Source organism: Lytechinus variegatus, chromosome 8, assembly GCF_018143015.1.
Source record: "Lytechinus variegatus isolate NC3 chromosome 8, Lvar_3.0, whole genome shotgun sequence".
NCBI lineage: Eukaryota > Metazoa > Echinodermata > Echinoidea > Temnopleuroida > Toxopneustidae > Lytechinus > Lytechinus variegatus.
In genome coordinates, this window is record NC_054747.1 from 3,997,019 (window position 1) to 4,021,171 (window position 24,153).

The 24,153-nt window shown below is 36.2% G+C and overlaps 1 protein-coding gene across 1 annotated transcript; it reads right to left on the reverse strand.

Annotated features, from left to right (window-relative positions):
• Positions 1-1,753: 1,753 nt before the first annotated feature.
• On the reverse strand, positions 1,754-2,599 carry LOC121420589 (toll-like receptor 4). The gene has a single exon (XM_041615252.1). The coding sequence runs from the start codon at positions 2,597-2,599 to the stop codon at positions 1,769-1,771; it is 831 nt and encodes a 276-aa protein (XP_041471186.1). The 3' UTR covers positions 1,754-1,768.
• Positions 2,600-24,153: the final 21,554 nt, after the last annotated feature.

The following is a 24,153-nucleotide window of genomic DNA, read 5'->3' on the forward strand; positions in this document are numbered from 1 at the left end:
TACTTTTAGTTACACGGAGAATGTTTTGGAGATAGAAAGTAGTTGCGTATGGCCTTTGGGTGACGCGGTTAAAGGAAACCAAAACCCAAGAAGAGAAATAATCTTATTGGAATAAATGAAAGGAACAATTCAAAAAAAGTTTCATCCAAATTTATGGGAGTTTGAAAACTCTTGTTGTACTTTCTATAGGCATCCTCAATTGGCAAACGTGCTTCAAAATGGCTGATTTTGTGGACAACTCTCCATTTGTTTTGTACACAAATTTTCCGATTTTCCTCATCTTTCAAACTGCATGTTGCCTCCTTCTGAGCACAACATATGTCATGGGAAAATATAATCCACACCATATATGTCAAGGTCAGTAAGAGATAATGTGAAATATGTAAAATAAAGGGGGAAAATCTGAAAATATGTGTACAAAACAAATGGAGAGTTGTCCACAAAATCAGCCATTTTGAAGCACGTTTGCCAATTTGAGGATCCACATAGTAAGTACAACAAGACTTTTTAATCGTCCATAACTTGCTTATTTCATAACCGATTTTGATGAAACTTTTTTTGAATTCAAATAAGATTGCTTCTCTTCTTGGGTTTTGGTTTCCTTTAAGGCTACTAGACTGTTGTTGCTTGAATTAAGTTATCCTCTCAAAGGGATGGTACGGGCTGAATATATTTAATGCTTAATAAATAGAGTAGAATTCACTGAGCAAAATGCCGAAAATTTCACCAAAATCGGATAACAAATAACAAATTTATTGAAATGTAAAGTTTAGCAATATATTGTGAAAACAGTCGTCATGAATATTTATTAGGTGGGCTGGTGATTCACATCTCCACTTGTTCTTTTGTAGTTTATTATATGAAATTAGGTTTATTCAAATTTTTTCCTCGAAGAACTAGAAAAATTGAATTTACTGATTTGATGCATTAGATAGCTATTGCTGCAACTTATTTCATTATAAGGGAGACGTATTATTCACACAAGTATGAAATAATGGAAAAAAATATGATTTTAAGTAATAACATAAAAAACGGAAAGTAGGGATGTGACGTCATCAGCCCACCTAATCAATATTCATGACGACTGTTTTCACAAAATATTGCTAAATTTCAATAACTTTATCATTTTTTATCCGATTTTTATAAAGTTTTCGCCATTTTGCTCAGTAAATTCAGATTGTGTGGCCATGAGGCAAAAGGTCATATGCATGAAATTGTGAGTTCTTACGATAACTGAAGAATGGTGGATGGATCAGATTCAAACCCGTGTCATTCACAGATGCATGCCAAGGGTACTGAAAGTGATCTGATTTGTTTCGCGTTTGCAAGGTCAAGGGTCATAAATTTCATACAGATCCAGAAGATTGATCGGGGGAGCGTTTCATCAACATTTTTGTCCGCCAAGTTGTCAGATCTGACATCTTTCTCTGACTCTGATTGGCTGTGAGGCACTGTTACTATGGTAACTGTCGGATAAAATGGGACTTGTCGGATAAAACGTCCGACAAGTCCTTTCATGAAACGCTCCCCAGAATGAATAACAGTACATAGCCCACATTTCCTCTGGGATACAGAGATTAGGTTCCTACCTTTGAACAGGAATAACTATTTTTAGGGTGGCATAAGCCTTAATACTTTTCGAATATGCCTAGTGTTAATATATTAGGTTGTGTTACATTTGACCCCCTTAAGATCATTTATTTACTCTAGTGATTTAACACATCGGTTAATAAGTGGGCCAACATTTTACACATAACAGGTCGTGTAATTAGACAGGAATAACACTATTGAGTTGCCTATTTCCTCTCATGCTCTTCTCAAACTGAGCCCAGAATAGTTCTTGACCATCTTCATCGTCCGTCCACAGCATGTAAGGTTTGTTCTTACTCAGAAACAACCTGACCAGGTATGGGAGATCGTCATCCTCGATATCCTCAAGGAAAAACAGTATGATCTTGTCCAGTCTGCTGTCATTGAGTTCCTCTAGGGCGATACGTACCTTGGTAATAAACCAGGCTTCACGCACAGAATTCTTGCTTAGCAGAATAACTGTCTTGAAGCTGTTCTCAACGGCATAATGGAGAGCATTGATGTAGAACATCCCGAGGTGGAGGTCGTTGTCACCAAAGGCCACTCTCTCAAGCTGTGGAAACCTTTCCTGTAGAACTGGCTTCATGATGTCATCCACCCATTCCTCGTCTTCCTCTTGGTACATCAGGTTGAGCTGGTACTCATAGTCCTGGTCCTCAAAGTCCTGGACCAACTCCTTGTAGCCACAAATGGCAAGTCTAAGAAGGAACACCTTGTAGTTGAACCACCATCGCTTCCAGTATGCCAACAAGGAAAAGGCTGCAACCAAAAGAACTGCGAAAGACACACTTGTTATAAGAAGGATGTTAATGCCACAGTATTTATCCGGATTGAATGACAGGATTGGTGATTTTACCATGTCTTTGAAGGAAGATTGTGAGCAATTTGTATCATTTGGATGGATGACTTCAACGTTGCTAGAGCTTAGCCACTTCAGAAACCAGCGCAAGTCACAAGTGCAGACAAAGGGGTTTCCTGATGCATCTATTGTGAAATTTTTAGGAAACATTGTTCCTTGTTTTATCGTAGTTATTTGGTTTTGTTGAATGTAAAGACTTTGCAACTGTGGGTTTGTATTAAATAGTGTATCGGGCAAAAGATTAACATTGTTATTGCTCAGGTTCAAGAGACTAAGTTGAGATTGTTTCGGAAATATATCTTCAAAATATGATGAGATATGATTTTCACTGAGATCCAATGTTTTAAGAGAGGTCAGACCTTCAAAAACACCTGAAACCAACACTTTAATAGATGACTGAGAAAGGAGCAATATTTCAAGTTTTTTAAGGGGGTCGAAGGTTCCTGGCGCTAACATATCCAGGTCATTCTCTTTCAAATCCAGTGTCAACAACGTTTCAAGACTTATAAACTGGGATTGAGTAGTCACAGTATTAAATAAATGTCTGCTCTGTAAGTTGTTTTTACATAAAAACAATCTCTTAAGAGATGTAAAATTTGTTAACAGCCAGGCGTCAAAAGTCTTGTACTGCATTGCAGATGACAAATCCAATGTGTAAATATTACGCATGTTTTGGAAAGCAATGGAAAAGACTTTCATATTGAATTGTTCATTGGTGAGGTAGAGCTCTTTTAAGTTGGATAGAGTTGAGAAGACCTGAGGACTAATCCAAAACATATCATTGTAGGACATGTCTAGCAATGTGAGATTAGGATAGCTTTGTAGAAAAAACGCATGCACCTGTTCAAATTTGTTAAAAGAAAGATCTAGATATTCCAAAGAGGGATGTGTTTGGGTAGTGCTCCCAATACTTTGTATCTTGTTATGAGATAGGTCTAAGTGATTCAATGAGCATAGGTTAGAAACTGTACTGCCAGACCAGCTTTCTATCAGATTTTGATTAAGTCTCAACTTTTTCAACTGTTTATTACAGAAGAACATGTCTTGAGGTAGGTATCTTATAATATTATGCGATAAATCTAAATCAGTCAACTGGTCTAGTCCACAAAATGTACAGTTAGATAGAGTAGAGATCTTATTATGATCCAGTCTCAGGACCTTTGTTTGATTTAATCCCCAAAATACAAAATCTGGAAAGGAGATCAGGTCATTCCAATAAAGACCTATCTGATGTATTTTGAGGGAACCATGAGGATTGTGAAAAGATTTGTTTAGTGGAATTATACTCTTTATATTGCAGGATGATAAGCGTAGATCATTTATTTCATTGATTCCTAACATGGAAGAGATGTGAAATTCCTCCATATGATGATTGTAGTCAAGATTTAAATATTGAATGCTCTTTAAAGCTGAAAAGGTATTGGTTGGAAGATTAATTAAGTTACATAAACTTATGTCAAGTGTCATCAGTGAGCTATTCTGAAGAGGTGCAAAGTCAAGAGATTTTATGGATGATATTTTGGGATTGTGAGTCAGATCAAGTGTTTTCATGTGGTTAGACGTTGGAAGAGCTTCTCTAGGGAATGAACTCAATTGGTTGTAAAAAACTTTGAAAACCGAAAGAAGTTTATTTGAATGAAATAAACCTGCTGGTAGAGACTCAATGTGATTACCCCCCAGGTTTAATTCTGTGAGATTACCCAGAGGCTTAAAGGTACCATCTTCTATCAAAGTGATGTCATTGAAAGACAGGTCAAGTTTGATGATGTCTGGGAGATAGGAGAAAGATCTGTTGTAGAGGGTTTCAATTACGTTCCTAGAGAGATCAATCACTATTGTGTTGTATGGAAGGCCTTTAGGAACAAAATGAAGACTAAGTTTTTTACAGCGGGCTTCGATACCACGGCTGGTATGAGTAAGTTGGCACCCACCAGTAGAGACCGAGCTCCAGTTTGGCGATCCATTCCTTCCTAATACGTCATAATTCATTGACAATCCTCCAGAAAGAAAGAATGGCACACAGAAACAGAAAAGGGTATACAGGGGTATACTAGCCATCTTGAGATTGATTGTTGCGATCAGATAGGTGATCAGGGTGATTTTCTTTTTGAGTCTTACAACTGATGTGAGTGCAATACCTTCTTTGCTTTACTTGCAGCAATCAAAATTTCCTGTCAGCTATAGCCTTTATTGGACTAGTTTTCTTTGTTAATAAGTCATTTGCATAAGACCGTTAAAAGATCATAACTGTTTGAAAATTCCTGCCGAAAAGATCCTGAACCAAGAGAATTGAAAGATACCGCCTTCATCACATGTCTCCTTCAATTTGTCACTTGATTAAAAAAAAAACCCAGGGCATTCCTTGCAAGTGATGTCAAGATTTTAGTCTCGGGAATATAGTCAGAAGACTTTTGGAGAAGAACTATTCTTGAAGATTGAGGAAGTCCCTTTCACACTGCAATATACTTTTTCTAGTGTTCATGTTTTGGTCTCTCCATCTCATGATTATCACAAAACCTCCATCAATGGATACAAATTTCCCTTGATATCTTCGAGGTTTATCAGTCTTATAACTCTATAAGCTCTTAAGAAAGAGTGCCCGTACGAAATATCATCCAATTTCTTTTGAACATTCGAGGTAAACACTGTCAGGGCAGTAGAGTGTAAATCGCCAGCGTGAGGCTCTCATGTGGGTCAGAATGCTTCTCTGAAACTCTTTACTGTCATATATCAGGGTCCACTCTGAAACTCTCTACAGGCATATATCAGGATCCAATGAATTCCAAGCTCTGATTGTTATTGAAAGATGGTTGTTCTTGGAAAGAATGTATTTCTGCAAGATTTAGTTCTGACACAATGTACTCCAATGCGTGTACCATGGCCATTCATTGCCTTCCTTGCGGAAATTAAGTTCATGTACTCCTCTTTTTTATATCAACAATATTACTCTGGATCTTAAACATCCAGATGGAAGGCAAAAGATTACACACTCCCACATTTTGAAATCTTGTGAGACAAATGCCCATATTCCAGTCCGACAATCGTTTAGTATCTGAAAAAGAGACATGCCACAACTAAATGACCTTTTTTTTTATTATTACTATGATCTATGCATTCAACATTCTAGTCTTGGGGTTCATTTCATAAAACAGGAACTTTGTCATTGTTGGAACTCTCATGGAAACCTTGATTGTGATTCGCTGAGGATTCCTGTTACAATAGCATTTGCCACAATGTCAACAGTTTTAACTCCCTATGAAACAGACCCGAAACTAAGATGGAAACCAAATTACCACCAGGAAAAAACAAGCCAAAGATCTTATTTCTGTACCTAGCGTATACAGTTTCTTGTTAGATGGAAGTTGTGTTTTCTTTAAAATGAAGAATAATTTTCTTAAGAGAAAGATAAAACCTGACCTTCCTTGTTCTTTTTATGTCATTTTTGAAAGATTAAAGGGAGTTGAATTTGACCTTCATATGCAGATATTGGTTCAAATATTCTTCGACATTAAGGAACACACACAAGAGTTAACCAGTTTACAGAAATAATAGTTTCCCCTGCAGAGTACTTTGATGTATGGTAAGGCCCGATGGCCCCGTCTTACAAAGAGTTACGATTGATCTAATCGTAACTCTATGGAAATCCATCAGTGTAATAATTCTTTCTCCAGGAAATTTTCAGAATGTCCTTTTTAAACAAAGGAGAACACATGAAATGGTCAAGAAATCAATAGATTTATGGATATACATTTAAATCTATAATTTCTTTTGAAAAACATGCAATTTGCATGTTGACTTTGCTGGCTTTCCATAGTTGCGTGCGGCATTGAAATTTATCCAATGACCGGGATGATAATAATATGCTGTAACGCGCTTTGAGCCATTCTGGGGAAAAAATGCTTTATGAAAATCGGCTATTGTTATATGATGGCAAACAATTTTTAAAAATTGGTTCGAACTACTTTTCACTTTTTAACCAATTCTCATGAAATTTGGTGCACACACATGTCTGAAATCATATTGCCATGAAAACATCCATAACAACATATGATTTGCCAAAAATTTGATAAAAAACTTTGGTTTAAACTACTTATAAAATTTGGTACAAACATTGGTCCTGGGGTAAAGATACATGTACGTTCAAATGTTGTGTACAGTTCGAGGAAATCTATAGAATTCAGGGCACTGTTTCATGAAAGTTGTCAGCACTGAAAACTTGTCTTCCTCCGACAGTCTCCATAGCAACAGTCAGAGGCCAGTGTAGTTTAGCCAATCAAGACCAAGGATTTCACTGAAATTGTCTGCACTGACAGTTTAGTCGGTGCCGACAACTTTCATGAATCGCCCTTTTAAGTTTTTTAATTTGTATACAAAATCTTGCCAGCATCGCACAATTCTGATTTTGACTTTATTCTAAAGTCCTTCACGCTTTGTAAAATAAACTTAAACTATATACATTGCATGGACACAATATAATAAGAATTTTTGAAGAAATCGTGAAAAATAAAATTCTAATAAAAATCCTTTGTGTCATACACAAGCTCCCCAATGACAAGCTCGGTTTCTTCGCTTTCTTGCTTAAAAGTGTTATCTTATCCCTTCTCCCCTCCCGAAAAAAACTGCATATGGCCATGTCTGCAGACAGGTGAGTATGTGCATTTTCCACAATGAGTACATGTACATTTTTTAAGAAATGCACGGCACATTTGCACAAGCGCCTACGGCTGGCAATCATTTTGTGACAGGGTATTAATCAACTTGATTGATAGAAGGATTTCATTGAAAATATCCATTCTTGCAGTCCAAAGACTGAATTGCAATGGTTACAATGTATGTACAAGATAAAATAAATAATACAATTAAACATTTGATTCAAGAAATAAATAGTAAATGAGATAGTTACATGCATGCACAATTGAAAGTAGTACTTTTTATAACAATTATCAATGAGAAATTAAAGTGTGTTCACTGGGAATAAGTTGTAGTATTTCGGACTTTAATTTGTATATAGCATAGACTCATGGAATGGGTATCATTCGAAATATTGAAAGTTCGTGTCTAAATCATGAGAGTTTAAAAGGAAAACTAAACAATATAAATTGCGCAAATTGAATTAATATAGGTACTGAACATACACAACCGCAAATCAGATTATGATCAAATATTAAGTCATAATCACATAATTAATCATAGCTTGTATGTACGTTCGAACAATGAAATCTAGGAAGTATGATATCACTAGAAATTTATTAGAATTGAATAGTATTATACAAGAATGCTTGTAATTTGAAACTGGTTGTTTATAGATTAATATTGCACAGGTTTAAAATAAAATTGAACTATCTGGGTTAATATATGGTAAAAATAAAATCACACTAACGTCATTCAATCGCTACTCAAATTGAGATCAAATTAATATCATTCATGATTAAACGTAATCAATTATAAATCGTATACTAATTCAGTGATTAAACAATATATGCAATTGGGGAATATATTGAGTAAAATATTTCAACTGAATATTACAACATTTAGAAGAGAATGGCCCAGTATTGAAATTGGTAGATATATATTGATATTACACATAATCAAAATACATGGAAACAAAATGAATATAGATAAATGCCTTATTCACAATTGTGTAAAAATTCAATGGATAGTAAAACCATGACATTAAAATTGTTTTTAAGTTTCAAATTTTTAAGTTTTTAAATTAAAGTTTAAATTTTCAAAGTTTTAAATCAAAATTTAAAACTTGTTGCTGACAGACATTGTCACTTAGGAGAAACTTTATTAGAGTCACTGGCATACAGTGAAACATACAGTAAAACAAGGAGAAAAGAGAAGAAATGGATTGCAAATAAAAAAGATGTGTTTTTTAACTAAAAAAAATCATTAAAAAATGCTTTGCACTCTTTGTTTGTAAAGGTAAAGGCACAATAGTTTTTTTTTTCTCATTCACTCTGGCCATTTCGGGTTTCATTAGAGTCCCATCTGGCCCTTAAAGGAAAACGTTTGAGAACCCCTGTCCTATATCATTTAAGGCATTGACCTTCAGCTTCATCATGATATAAACATCATTTGGTATCAAACAAGAATAAAGTGTACAGACAGTTACTCTCTTCAGATCAAAGAATATTTTGTAGCCTTTTTTATAATCACAAGTTATACCTGCACAAAGGTTTCGAATGAATTCAAACCCATGACATGAAAGAATGACTCTTCTCCACAATTGCATGTACAGCATACTAAAAACATGAATTTTTTATATTTAGAACAATGAAAATCTGCACTCTGCTCATTAGATATAGGAATATCACTTGGAAGAAAGCAGCCTTTTTTGAGGACCTGTCTACTGACTGAAATACATTTTTTTGAAATTAAAATTTGTTTCAATATGTTTGTCATCGTGTAAATGTTGTTTTTACTCTTCTGAAAAAAAAAATGAAGTTTTATATTCTTTGGGAAAATAGAAGCTTCTCGTATTAGAATTTTGAACCTACATTCTGACAACATATCAAATGCTCATCTGCCCATGGTTCAATGTGCTATGTCTACTTTATTGGGAGAGAAGCTGGCCTCTTACACCTTTTTTTTCTATTCGAGAAAATAGATTAATTTGTCATGTCAGATTTAAAAAAAAATTACTTGAAATTTCGCATGATTTGGTGAGGATTTAGGGTATAAATATAAGTGCAAGGAATGTCTTACTTGGTTTTAAGTCTGTTCTTACCAACTGTTGATAGGTTGGGGTTGGGGTCTTGTTTTGATATGGGCACAGACCCTTTGGACTCTTCGAAGCACCTGTGCCTTTTCTTGATCTGTCATGATCTGTTGATATACATGACAAAAATGGCTAAATTGTATGTCATTTTTTATTTTGATCAACTTTCTAAAAAAAAAAAAATCAGAAGTATTTTGACAAAAAGTTACTGGTAAATGATCGAACTTTCAGTAATCACTTATTTTCGTTACAAATTAAATAAAATCAAAATTACATGTAATTGTATAATATTAATATCAATTATCATCATACTATGTTGGTCTGGAATAGTTATACATACATATAACTCACCCGCCTGGACTCCCGAAAGAAAGAGCACACATACGTGGCGCCTTATACAGCAACGGCTACCCACGCCATTTTATCAAGAACACTTTCAAGAAAAAACAACCACCAAGGGATCAGAAGGTTTTCAAGACTTGTACAGTCTTGCCATACATAGATGGCCTTTCACAACAACTTAAACGCCGATTAGAAGGTCACGGTATCCGAACGGTTTTCCGCTCGGACACCACCTTACGCAAACAGCTTGTACGCCCCAAAGACCCTATCCCTGATCACAGACGTGATGGCGTAGTATACAACATTCCTTGCCAGGGATGTGTGACGGGTCTTACATCGGAGAGACAGCCCGACCGATAGTACTAGTTGAACGCATTTCTGAACACAAGCGCGATGTTCGGTTACAGCGAACCGACACATCCGCGGTGGCAGAACATGCTTGGGCTTGTTGGGAGAAGCAATTAACACCACCCAGATTGGGAGGGTGTACATTGCATTGCCAAAGAAAGACATTGGTATACACGCAGGATTAAGGAGGCTATTAGTATACGTCTTTGTCCTAACAACTTCAACTGAGAAAGCGGGATCGACATCCCCGAATTCTGGATGCGAACCATCCGACAGCACAATACCCCCTTACCTGGCAGTGCACGCCGACCCGATCGTTCCCGGCCCCAATCGAGGGACCGCTCAGCTATTCAACCCCCGCCCACGGGAAACTAGCGAGCCCGCCAATTTTAGTCTCATTTGCATATTGCTGACCCACGGCGTATTTGCATATACCCCCGGCTTATTTGCATAACTCCTGACCAATCACACAACTAGGCACGGCCGTAGTCACTAGATGGCGCTGTCGCGGAAGTGCTCAAAAATTTGTACGTAAGCTTCGTTCGCTTGTCAATCAGTGCAATCGCATCGCGATGTGATATCGTCAAAATTAAGCCTCCGTCAGCGCGGATGAATATGAAAATTTTCCTTTGTGATTGTCTCCCCATGCGATGAACGATTCGCGCGCCAGCGTGTTGCTTAGGATTTTCGTGAGCTACTGACACCGTTTTTGTGCCTCAAATTCCAAGAAATCTTCCGAAAATAACCATCAAACAATCGGTAAGTCTAAAATGTCTTGAGCTGCCTTAAATTTTTACCTTATTTAGTTGTATTTTTTGGAAAATGGGTTTCGAAGGGTTCCGGATTTTTCGTTCGTTGTGAAACTTGATTTGATTTCCTTTCTGTGCATTGAAGTGAAATTGCAGCGCGGGGGATCGCAAGGGCTGTCGAAGCCTTTTTGCAAGCTGAGATGCCCTTGAATTTTGTTCAATTTCGAGCCATTTTTTTCGCGTACGGGGCGATTAAGATTAAATCACAATAGAGATTAAAATTACGTCACGTACGTGCGTCCGTACGTGCGATGCACATGATGCATAGAAATGAACTTGAACTTGTTTCAGTCAAGAAATGCTTTGTTTTCTTCTTAATACTGGATGATTTCATCATTGCCAAATAAAATCTAACCATGAATAAATACCAGAGTAATGTCATGAATGGGATAATCATGGTCTTATTTGAGAAATAACTAAATATTTTCTTGAAACAAGTGAATATGGGGGATGTCACCAGTGGCTCTGCACTGGAAAATGAGCATTCATTCAGACACTGTTGGTCATGCCATGGGCAGAAATGATCCCAGGCCCAGGGCAGGGGGGACTTGCTAAGGGGACCCCGACACGTCTTCAGACAGTCCGGGGGGGGGGGGGGCACTCAGTATATAATGCATAGTAGGTATGTGCCGCGAGGGGGGACATGTCTCCCCTAAGGCTTAGGGGGCACAATATAAATGTCCCCACTACTATTTCTGCTTTAATTATGATGGTAAGAAATTCATCATACTAAATCGAAATAAGACATGGATTTTAGGACGAGATGACCTTACTTTTGGGATAAAATTGATTTTGATAACCTTTTTTTTTGCTTGTCATTTATTTTCATCGAAATGACCTGAAATTTGTAATGAAAACCTTTTTTTTTCTTGCTAATGCTAGTCAAATTTTCCAGCCCCTTTTGCCCCTTACCTTTTGGGAGAGATTTCCGCCCCTGCTGTCAGTGTCTGTGTCTAGTACTGGCTCTTTCTTTGAACTAGTTTTCCTTTTGCCAATTAGAATTAAAATTCATTTATGAAATATTCTTAGTGCAATTTTCAAATAAATGGTAAACCCAGTTGTTGTGTGTCCGGACAGGTTGTGTGTCAGGACGATCAGTTTTAGAAAGTCATTTGGAAAAATTTGCAAACAGTTTCATCAATTTTTAGTACAAATGTTAGGAAATATTATTGAGAACAAAATAGAAGATGATTACTTCCATTGAATTCATATTTTTAGTGTAATCCTGAGACAAAAAAGAAGGCTTCAAAAATATAAAGAGTCCGGACCCCCAACCCCCATCCTAATACTCAGTATAAATAGAGATTAATGAAGATAGTTTAAAATTAAAAAACCTGTCTGATGATTTAGCACTGACTTTGCTGTTTTAGGCATGACTGAAGATGGGGGTACTAAATCCAAGAATTGCTCATTCATTTATTAAAGCAACATTCATGAATACCGGTATAAGCTTGTTTGTTATATGATAATGAAAACAATCAGGCTTTATTGGCTGGGTGGTCCTTTATACAGTCACTGGTAAGCTGAGTGCAACTGCATGTCTTGCAAAGATGAGATCATGATAGCAGTTTGACATATCAAATTTATTGAGTACACCTTTATTTTGTGAATTATTTTTCTTCCACGGCATTGGGAATTCAAATTTATTTAATTTCAAGTAAGCCCAATCTATTGTAGTTTGTATTCACTTTATCACTACTAATTTGTTATTCATATTTTTCATTACATCAAACTTATTTTTGTTTACTCATGAGTGTGAAATGCCTTTAATTAGAATGAGAAATATTTTATTATTCATATTTTATAGGAAGTCAGCCCAACTACAATTGTTCAAGCAAACAAAACAAAAGAAATTAAATAACCAGCATACATGTATTTGGCTATATAGGAAGGCAGCCCACTTTTAAAACTGAAGATTATACTTTGAGGGACATAGATTGACGATGAAAATTTGTGAAGTCCCACCCCCCCCCCCATTTTTTTCTTGAAATTGTAACAAAATAAAATTTTAAAAATACGCTCACTTCCCTTCCTGTTTTGAAATATTGTATAGTATGGTATTGGTTGTCATGCCATCATTCCCACTGTCTTGAGTGACTCTTGATGCTTTTGCCTAAAATATTTTCAATAATATGTATTGATGCATTTTTTCGATTTCTGATTCTTTCTGCCAGAATCTCAGATGCCATCATGAATAACCTCATCCTCACTAACCATCACTACCTCACTACTCATGATGATGACTATCTACTTGGGATTGGAAGTTTTAAGTTCATCCTCACTAACCATCACTACCTCACTACTCATGATGATGACTATCTACTTGGGATTGGAAGTTTTAAGTTCAAGAGCGACTTAGGCCCTACTACCAAGCAGAACCCAGATGAAAATTTTGTGATGGAGCATGTTACAGAAAACAAATATCACGAAAGATACAAAAGATTTTTCTCTTTGTGTGTAATGTGTGCAGGACTAGTCTTGAGGACTTCATGATGATGTCTTTTTGTTATATTTTGACATATGGTGTACTTCTTCATCATGATGAAGGGTATGTCAAAAAAAAAAAACATCATCATGGAGTCCTCAAGACTAGTGTGTGACTCTGTGTGTTTGTGTTTATTTTGAGGACCTCATGTCTCATTATTCATTGACTGAATAAATGATCAGTACCTAAAAGTGAGAATCAATAATTGAGGAGAGTAGGTTAGGGTATGGATTTTAGTGAATTTGAGCAACTATTTTTGTTTTTATCACCATCATTGTTATTTCATCTCCTATCATTTAAGTTATGTTTATATTTTCAGTTTATTTCACATTAAGTTTAATTAACCAAAATTGATTAAAGAGTTCAATTTTTGGGATAGAATTTTGCAATTTCATTATTCAGGTAATATGGATTTTGGTGATTCATCTTCTGCAGTTGGTCTAACTGCTGAAAATCTCAAGACCATGGCAGAAGACGGAGCGCTAACTAATGTCATCATGACAGCGCTGTCAAGATCAAGATGGAGCGAGTTGGCTCAGTTGCTCGTTGTTCCAGAGGCATCTCTGAAAACTAGGATTGAAGCAGTGAAGAAGAAAATTGTGAAGATGAAAAAGTCTCTTCATCGTGATGGGATGAGAGCCCAACTGCAATCTTTCCTGGATGAGCCATTTGTAATGCCTACATGTATGAAGATTAAATCAAAGCAAAATAAGAAGGAAGAGTCCTCATGCCAATCATGTTCTAAGTTGTTATGTGCGAACAAGAATACAGAAGAGCGATACAAGGAAAAAATCAAACACATGGAAACAGTGTACACAGGAAAAGTGAGAGAACTAGAAGAAAGTATCAAGGATCTCAAAGGTAAACAACAAAAAGAGAAGAAAAAGCTACAAGGGAAGAATCAGAAGCTACAAATGAAGCTAGACAGTGTTTACAAGATAGTAGGATGTATTAAGAAGAGGAAACACTTTCTAAGAAAGATTAGGAGCCTGCAAAAAAGAAACACTCAATTGAGAGAAAGAAACACTCAATTGAGAGAAAGAAACAACACACTAAAAAAGAATTATGAACACTTGGAGGTGCTCATGAAGAAGAGAAAAAAACATGAAAGGAACTGGATGCGGATGTTGAAGCGTGCCTTTCGAGGATCTCCAAGCACCAGGAATTATGTTGATCAACAGAGAGTCGCTGAAGTGCAATCTCCCTTTGTGAGTGAACTTGTTGCAGAGAATGACTTATTGCAGGACAAGATAGCTAATATTACCCAGCCCATCCCAACAATGGAAGGGAGACAATATGCCCCCGCAATACGTGAAGTATCGTATTATCTTCAGGTTGGTTTTGGAAAGTAAAATAGTCCTCTGGTCAATGTTAAAGTCTGTCCAACACAATGGTACTTTTGGGCAATTCGTGAGTTGAATCATAAACAGCATAATTTTAGCAAATTGACACTAGTAAGATAATTAAACATTTACGTGTATGATACATCAAGCTGTCTGACCACTTAACTACATGTACAATTACCTTTTAGAAAATGACAAGTGATGCTTGGGCCTTTTGTAACCATTCCATTGGGCAGACTTTGAAGCAGATGACTAGAATAGTAGAAATCATACTTATGTGAAGATGAAAGATCAAAAGAATTATTACAATTTAATAAATCTGAATTTAGAACACTGTCATGGTTATCAAAATAATGCATTGCTATCAAGTTGTATGACAATGCAATGTGAGAAATAATTGCAATCAAGTAATTTTATTTGCAAAAAATATATTCCATGATTTAATAATCAAATTTCTCTTCTGTACAGAAGAGTAAAAATGTCATTTATAAATCTTTAGGAAACTTTTTTTTATCAAAATGAAAATACATGTATACTGGCAGATGTTAGTAGATTTTCCAGTGGGTACTTTTGGGCAATTTGAATTGGCACATTTTGAAGATGAAAATTTTAAAAGAAAAAAAAACACTTGCTTTCCAGGGGGGGGGGGGCACACTTTGGTGAAAATGACATATTTTCAATACAAATTTTGACTGGCTCTCAGAGGGGGGGGGGGTTAATGAGCCCATTGTGCCCTCCCCTGGGTCCACCAGTGATAAAAACCAACATTTTGTGAATTTGTAAATTCAATGCATATATCTACAAAATGAAACTTACATGTTGGAATTAACTGTGTTTCTCGAAAAAATTCATTTATAAATCTTAAGAGTTATTGAGAACACATCAAGAATAAATAAATAACATTATATGCAATAACTGAATCTGTATTACATGCTTTGAGGATTTATATCAAGAAAAATTTAATCCTTGACATGGAGGGGCTGGTTTAGTAGTCAAATTCAAATTGTCACTATGATACAGTAATATGTGTAAGTCATGTATTATTTTGGATGGCAATGTACTTGTATGTTATTTTTGTCTCACCTGCATGGCAGAGTGAGTCTATAGGCGCCGTTTTTCCGGCGGCGACGGCATCAACATTAAATCTTAACCGAAGGTTGAGTTTTTGAGATGACAGCATAACTTCAAACGTATATGGACTTGGTTCGTGAAACTTTTCCTTAAGGGTAATCAAGTATTACTGTACATCTTGCCTGAGTTTCAGGTCTTATGACCAAGGTCAAAGATAAGGTTAAGCTTTTGAAATGTCATAACCTAGAAACCATATAGACCTACTTCATGAAACTTGGGCATAAATTTAATCAAGTATTACTCAACATCCTGCCTGAATTTCGAGTCACATGATTGATGAAGGTCAAAGGCCATTTAGGGTCAATGATCTTTCGTAAAGCTCAGGGTATCTATTGAATTATCATCTATTGGTCTAGTTCATGAAACTTTGACATAAGAGTAATCAAGTATGACTGAACATCCTGTGCAAATTTCAGGTCACATGACCATGGTCAAAGGTCAATGAACTTTGGCTGTACTGGATATCTGTTGAATTGCTATAACTGAAAATCTATTGGTCTAGTTCATGAAACTTGGACAAAAGAGTAATCAAGTATCACTGAACATCCTGTGGGAATTTCAGGTCACAGGACCAAGGTCAAAAGTCAATGAACTTTTTGCCATGTTGGGGGTATCTGTTTAATTACCATAACTTTGAAAGTTTATGGATCTGATTCATGAAACTTATATAAGAGTAATCTAGTATCACTGAGCATCATGTGCTAGTTTCATGTCACATGACCAAGGTCAAGGGACTTTGGCCAATTTTGAGGTAGTAAATAGATTGGTGTTTATATAATGTGGATAAATAGAGGTAATCAAGTATCACTGACAAGTCTTAGATCGCATGATCAAGGTCTAATTTCATTTATTGTCAATGAATGCAATATTGTTTCAAATAGGAATGGTATTTTGTTGTGGATAATTATTTTGTAATAGTTTTCTAAGTCAGCACTGCTGCTATATTGAATCACACAATGCAGGTGAGACTGCCAGAGGCACTCAACTTGATAGTAAATCAGTATCCATTTACATTATTATATATAGAATTTAATTAAGTTTGACACATGAAGAGGTTGCTTTATTCATCTTTGATAAATGATCCTTTGTTATAAGTCCATCCTATGGGACGCATTATGGTCATGCTCAGTGTCCGTCTGTCCGTCCGTTGACTTTTCCTTGTAAACATGATAATTTCAGTTTAACTTAGCCTACATGTAGGTTCATATAATTTGGTGCGTTGGATACTAGATTGGATCCCAGGAAGTGTATTGATTTTGAGGTCAAAATGTCAAAGGTCAAATTCACAGTGACATGTTTTCATCTTACCCTTCTGCAGTCCTTGTAAGCGCATTAAATCATTTAAATTAACCTAGGCTCATATAATTTGGTGTGAATAGTACTAGCATGAATCACATGTAGCCTATTGATTCTTAGGTGCAAAGGTCAAGGTCAGAGTGAAATGTTTTCATCTTACCCTTCTGCTGTCCTTGCAAATGCAATAACTTCAGATTAAATTAACCTAGGCTCATGTAATTTGGTCTGTATGATACTAGCGTTGATCCCAGGAATTCTATTGATTTTAAGGTCAGAAGGTCAAAGGTGAAGTTGTCATCTTCCACTTTTCTTGCTTGACCAATAACTCCATTTTCTGTGTAACAGGCAGGCGTATTTTGTGCTCGTCTTAGCAGCACTCTTGTTCAGTGTTAGAGCAGGTTTCTATTTTGAATTGCAGGAACAAGGAGTTGCAGAAAGTCGAGTTGGTGAGGTAATTCGGACAGTAATAGAAACTGTTGCTGAGAGGCAGGTGGAGAAGTTGCCTTCTACTTCTACACAGCGTCGACTTGGTGCTGAGATGAAGGCGCTCAGCCAGATGCAGGTGACAGCTGCTCTCCATGACAAAGACAAACTCACACTTAAATATGATGGTACAACGAAAGGAACCCTCGGGCATATCGCAGAGGTGGAAGTTTCCTCTGGAAGTGAAACGTATTTGGTTGGAATGAAGCAGCAACCAGGAGGTCAAGCGTCGGATTATGTGAACGCAATTACACAGTGTACTGGAAGTGATTTGCTTGGTGCATGCAGTAATACAATGACAGATAGATGTGTAACTAATGCTGCTGTGGATGCCCAGATTGAAGAGAAGATTGGAAAAAAGCTGAACAAGTTCAGATGCGGGATGCATCCTTTGGATTCCATGGCAAAAAAAGCAGATTCTGTTCTCAAATCTCTTGACAAGGAGCGGATAGTTCCGAGCAGTACTATGCCATACCATTGACGAGGGGAGAGCAACGCACAGGCTCTCGTACGTGCTGCTGCGAAGCTTTTCAACAATGCTGCCACTGGAGATATTGCTGGACTATAAGGACATATTTGAAGGACAGAGGATTCAGTGATTCCCTTCCACGTTGGGTTGGCAACCGTTTTAACATGCTTTTCAAGAGTGCAGCAATGTTAAGCGAGGTTGGAGACGGAATAATCGAGTTCTTCACTAAAGTGACAAAGCCTTCGAATGACCTCCACAGATCATTTGTGAATGCATGGACGACAGAGTCAAGGACGGATGTCAAATGCCTTGGGATTGTTCATCATGTGCTAACGGGTCCAAGGATGGCAACCATTGGAGCAAGTCAGAATATTCTGGATCTGAACAGCATGTTTCAAAATGCTCTCGTCTTTATTGAAGAGTGCCACAAGGACACAGAGCTCCTGTTCCACTCTGAAGTGAATGCCTTCCGAGGCCAGATTCAGGATGTGGATAGTTGGAGGAGGATAACCAAAGATCCTACCCCTCAAATGCACTCAACTCTCTCCCACATCCTGAATGGTTTTGTTGAGGTGATCAAGAGACAAATGGAATCGCAACTTCCAGGAGGTGAGTTCTGGAATCCATCCAATGAACTTAAAGAAGCTGCAAAGTCATGTTCCCCCACAAACATCAGTGGTGAGAGGAATTTTGCCATGCTCGATTCTAGACTCCACAGAGCTCCAAATGCCAAGATTTGTAAATTGGAGGGACAGGTTATGTTTTGTGCCAACAAGACAAGGAAGTGGCTAGAATCATCCAGCCCAGAGAGGATATACACTCTGGCTGAGTAACGAGTAATAAATAATAGTCATACAGTGGCAGACTCTTTTATTTATTTTATTATTTTGTATTCCTTACAAATTGTAATCCTTACATATCCACAATCGTAACATTGTGGCATCACTTTGTTATAATCAATTTCCTCTACTCATTAGAACTGATATTTTTTCTGACCCTGCAGACTTAACAAGCTTTGCTTTTTATGCAGGTTCCCTCATATTTCACTCTTTTAAATTGTGTTTAATTCCAAATCGCAATTTTCTTTCATTTGAATAAATTGTTATGCCTTGTCTGATTTGTGTTCTCATGAGTTTTCTGATATTGTTTTCATATTTGTTGTTTGGGCTTGTAAAATATGTAAAATAAAGTCAAATCAGAAGTTAATTTGCCTATTTGATTGAAACAGTCAATTTCCTCTGGTAATTTAAGAATTTGAAAAGTTACACTTGTGATTTGTCCTTCACAGTTCAGCTTATGGTTCTCATCCGTAAAACTTGTTTATTGGAAGTAGGTACATCGATTCCCCTTATCAATCATAACAAAATCTTCATGACGGATAATTCTTTTCCTCCTGAACATTCTCATGTTTGTGATTTGTTGAGCCTGGTCATATCAGGGAATTGTCCGTGCTCATGCAGATCCTGGATGTTAAATGGGGGTTAGCTTGGTAGAGACAGTGCATAATTTCCATAAAAGTTAGGTTATGAGAGAAGCCTTCTAGTTCAGTACATTTAATTGAATATGATACTATATTTTGCAATTAATTCAGCTGTATATCAGAGGGACATTTTGGGGGGACGCGCTGTAAACAATTGTATTGTACTATGTAGCTCTGTAGACTGGATTCCTTTTTGGAGGATGTAATTTACTTGAATACGCAATAAATGTATGCAATATAGAAATCAAATCGACATCAGTTTTAACATCCAAGAGAGTACAAAAAACAAACTTTTACATACACGGTCAGTGATGAAGATGACATGAGCATGGAGAATCCACCAACCATAGCAGCAAACTTTTTCACTTGGCAGACAACAGCCCTTGCCGACTCTTCTGCTTTAGTACCCCCTCCATTCTGTGCAATCAGATGGACTCTGAATTGCTGATAGACTTCTTCCTCCTCTATTTAAACGAATAAACATTTTTTCTCAAAGTAATTGAAAAGGTACATCTTGGAATAAAATTAAATTATGATATCCTGAACATTTGGAATTATTCATTGCAGTAATGCCTTACTGTTACAAAGTCAAATTTTACAGCACACCAAACTATCTGCTGGTTATGTAATTGTGAACATAATCCATATGTAAAGGACTCAAATACAAGATGTAAAAAAGGATATTTAATGAGTTCAAGCCACCATATTTATTTTTGAGGTATGTGATTTATCAATAGCTGGTAGACAAGGGTTTCACCAAAATCCAGTCATATTTTGTACACAATAGACTTATCAAATTAAATCTTTTAAAACAGGTTAGATTATTTTTTTTCATATAAAAAGATTAACATCACATTTTCAAATGAATTGTTTTTAAGGAACAGTCCGCCCCAATAAGATGTGGACAAAACAAAGAAAAATCATTAAAAATAGCACTATAGATTTTATCAAAATGAGATATATTGCTACTTTTTCAGAATTCCCCATGTTCACGTATATTTCACATAAAAAGCTGCTGTGGACCAAACGGGATATGATGCAACTGGTCAAGTTGGGATAGGCATCCGTAATAGAGCCGATTGCTGTGGGTTACGTGTCAATATGCAAACTTATCGAAAAATCTGGCAGTGATTTGCTACCTAAAAGCCCTTGTCAGTGCGTACCAATAAAAGTTTACACTTCGAAAAAGTCCTCAGAATTGAAAAAAGATATAACATGGTGATATTTATTTACTTGTTTTATTTATTGGGGTTGTGTGTCAGATGGAATTATAATTTATGATAGATAATAATTTCAAGTATTATTTAGATGTAAGTTTTCAGCGGTGGAGAAATTGTTGACGTCATGCATGATTTTAAATAGAAAAATATGAAAACTGATCTTTAATGTTCATGCCTATGATTCATTGGATTAAATGAATATTTTCCCAGCCAAAAGATTACCAGTGGTTTATAAATGATACCACGAAAAATTGCAATGCGTATTAGCTGCGCTTTTCATAAATGTGAAGACGAGATGCTGTATCAGTGAATTTATGTGAGAATTTTACGTACGTATGCATGTACATGTTTGTATATATATGTATATATATATATATATATATATATATATATATATATATATAATGAGAGGGGCGTGGATATATGTACCAATCGCTTTGATCATTGTTTATAATATATGTGTGAAGAGTAGAGTAGAATCAAGGATGAAGCAAAGTATACACTATGTTGTAAAGCTTTCGGCCCTGGCCTTCTTCAGTTTTTATTTGCTGACATGGGTCATAGCAAATTCTCCTGAACTAGGGTGGTGAACCACCCTAGTTCAGGAGAATTTGCTATGACCCATGTTCTTGATTCTACTCGATCCTTGATTCTACTCTACTCTTCACACACACATATATATATATATATATATATATATATATATATACAGTGCGTCCCAGAAAAAAACGAAACCGATATATATGAACCCCTATAAAAAAAAGATAAAAAAAGTTTGGAAATCTGTGTTTTGCCAATGAATTCTTCCGACTCCCAATTTTGCACAATGCATATTTTATATCATTCACAAGATCATTTAATTCTCTTTAAACTGATACCATGCTTGTTATGATTGTGCCATCACGAAAAGAGCAGGATTCAAATGTGTTGGATGAAGTCTGAATTGAAAAGCTGCAAAACGAGCAAAAAAGGTGAGTTTGACCATTAATTTCTCCAAACACTCAATTTTACCCAATGCATATTTGATATCATTCAAAGAGCATGTAATTCTCTTTTAAAAAATAAGGGGGAAGAGAGAGGGGGCACGCTAATTGGAAGTTCGAATTCAAAGGGGGCACCAAATTGATGTTCGACCTGGTATGGGGGTGCACCAAAATGAACTATACTGAGGGGTGCGAAACCGATCTTAAACATGGGAGCCGGGGGGGGGGAGGGCGCCAAATAAACAAACATTACAGCCAACATCTTTATTGGGAGAACATGTTACATGAATAGATTGAGCTTAAAAATCGGTAGATAAATAATGACTAATCATAAAGAGCATTTTAATTTTTCATTACTTTTCATAGGGGGGACGTGAAAAAGAAAGAAAAAAGAGGGGAAGAGAGAGGGGGCGCGCTAATTGGAAGTTCAAATTCAAAGGGGGCGCCAAATAAATGTTCGACCTGGTATGGGGGTGCACCAAAATGAACCGAACTGAGGGGCGCAAAACCGACCTAAAACATGGGGGGAGGCAAATTGATGTTCAACTTAGGGGGTGCCAAATAAACACATTACAGCCAACATCATTATTAGGTGAACATGTTACATGAATAGATTGAGCTGAAAAATCGGTAGATAAATAATGACTAATCATCAAGAGCATTTTAATTTTTCATTCCTTTTATAGGGGGGACGTGAAAAAAAAAGAAAAAAATAGGGAAAGGGGGAGGGGGGCGCTAATTGGAAGTTCGAATTCAAAGGGGGCGCCAAATAAATGTTCGACCTGGTGTGGGGGTGCACCAAAATGAACCGAACTGAGGGGCGCAAAACCGACCTAAAACATGGGAGGAGGCAAATTGATGTTCAACCTAGGGGGTGCCAAATAAACATACATTACAGCCAACATCATTATTAGAACATGTTACATGAATAGATTGAGCTGAAAAATCGGTAGATAAATAATGACTAATCATCAAGAGCATTTTAATTTTTCATAACTTTTCATAGGGGAGACGTGAAAAAGAAAGAAAAAAAGGGGGAAGTGAGAGGGGCGCGCTAATTGGAAGTTCGAATTGAAAGGGGGCGCCAAATTAATGTTCGACCTGGTATGGGGGTAGGCAAATTGATGTTCAACCTAGGGGGTGCCAAATAAACACACATTGCAGCCAACATCGTTATTAGAACATGTTGCAATTGAATTGATTGAGCTGAAAATCTGTAGATAAATAATGAATAATCATCAAGAGCATTTTAGTTATTTCATTACTTTTCATAGGGGGGGGGGGACGTCATATAGTCCTGTAAGAAGGGGGCACCAAACCGACCTTAAACATGGAGGTAGGTGTCAAGTAGATGTTCCACCTAGAGGGCAACAAATAGGGGGCGCAGGTTTGATATGATAATGGCAAAATGACGCGGATAATATAATAGTAGTCAAATTTTTCACGCAAAAAATACACAAAATTATCATACAAAATATGATATACATCTTTTATAATAGGTGAGGTATGAAAAAGTATAAATTAGCAAAAATAGGTGAGGTATGAAAAAGTATAAATTAGCAAAAAAGCTAAAATTAGTTAATTGCGTAAGAAGTAATAAAATCTGATATGATTGTTATCATGTTTTAATATTATGATTTCATGGAATTATGACAAAGGATTCCCGTTTGGGGTCCAGATGTAATTTCAAATATGCAAAAGAAATTTATCTAGAGCATCTCTTCTAGAGACGGAAGTATCAAATACAATGTCCACACTACATGGTACATGAATGGTTGGGATGTAAGAACGTCCGTATTTTGCTTTAGTTTTTAGCCTTTCAAACAAACCCATGCAGTCAGCAAGTACAATAGTATATATACACAATAACAATAAAATATGAAAGAGACAACAGCACATTCAATATACATGTAGAACATATAATCAGAAAATGATGTGACGACTCAACAGCCCACCATGTCTACACAGCGAGACATAAAATAAAAGTAGCATATTGTTCATTTAATTAACTTCAGATATTTGAGAATGAAAATAGTTGGTTAGATTTTATTAAAACTAAGAGTACTACATTACCAGTTGACTTCTTTTCTTGTGGAGAGTCTGCACATTCGCCTCCTGCAATTAGAAATGTAAAAAGCTGGAACATAATTGTTTGGGACCAGATTGATGATGGCAAAATGACGCTAATGATAAAATAGTAGTTAAATTTATCACGCAAAATATACACAAAATTATTATACAAAATATGATATACATCTTTCATAATAGGTGAGGTATGAAAAAGTATAAATTAGCAAAAAAGTGAGGTATGAAAAAGTATAAATTAGCAAAAAAAAGTGAGGTATGAAAAAGTATAAATTAGCAAAAATAGGTGAGGTATGAAAAAGTATAAATTAGCAAAAAAGCTAAAATTAGTTAATTGTGTAAGAAGTAATAAAATCTGATATGAATGTTATCATAATGTTTTAATATTATGATTTCATGGAATTATGACAAAGGATTCCCGTTTGGGGTCCAGAAGTAATTTCAAATATGCAAAAGAAATTTATCTAGAGCAATTCTTCTAGAGACGGAAGTATTAAATACAATGT

Bases quoted from the DNA above. Each gene is read 5' to 3' on its own strand.
- LOC121420589 (XM_041615252.1), bottom strand. From the start codon at position 2,599: ATGTTTCCTAAAAATTTCACAATAGATGCATCAGGAAACCCCTTTGTC.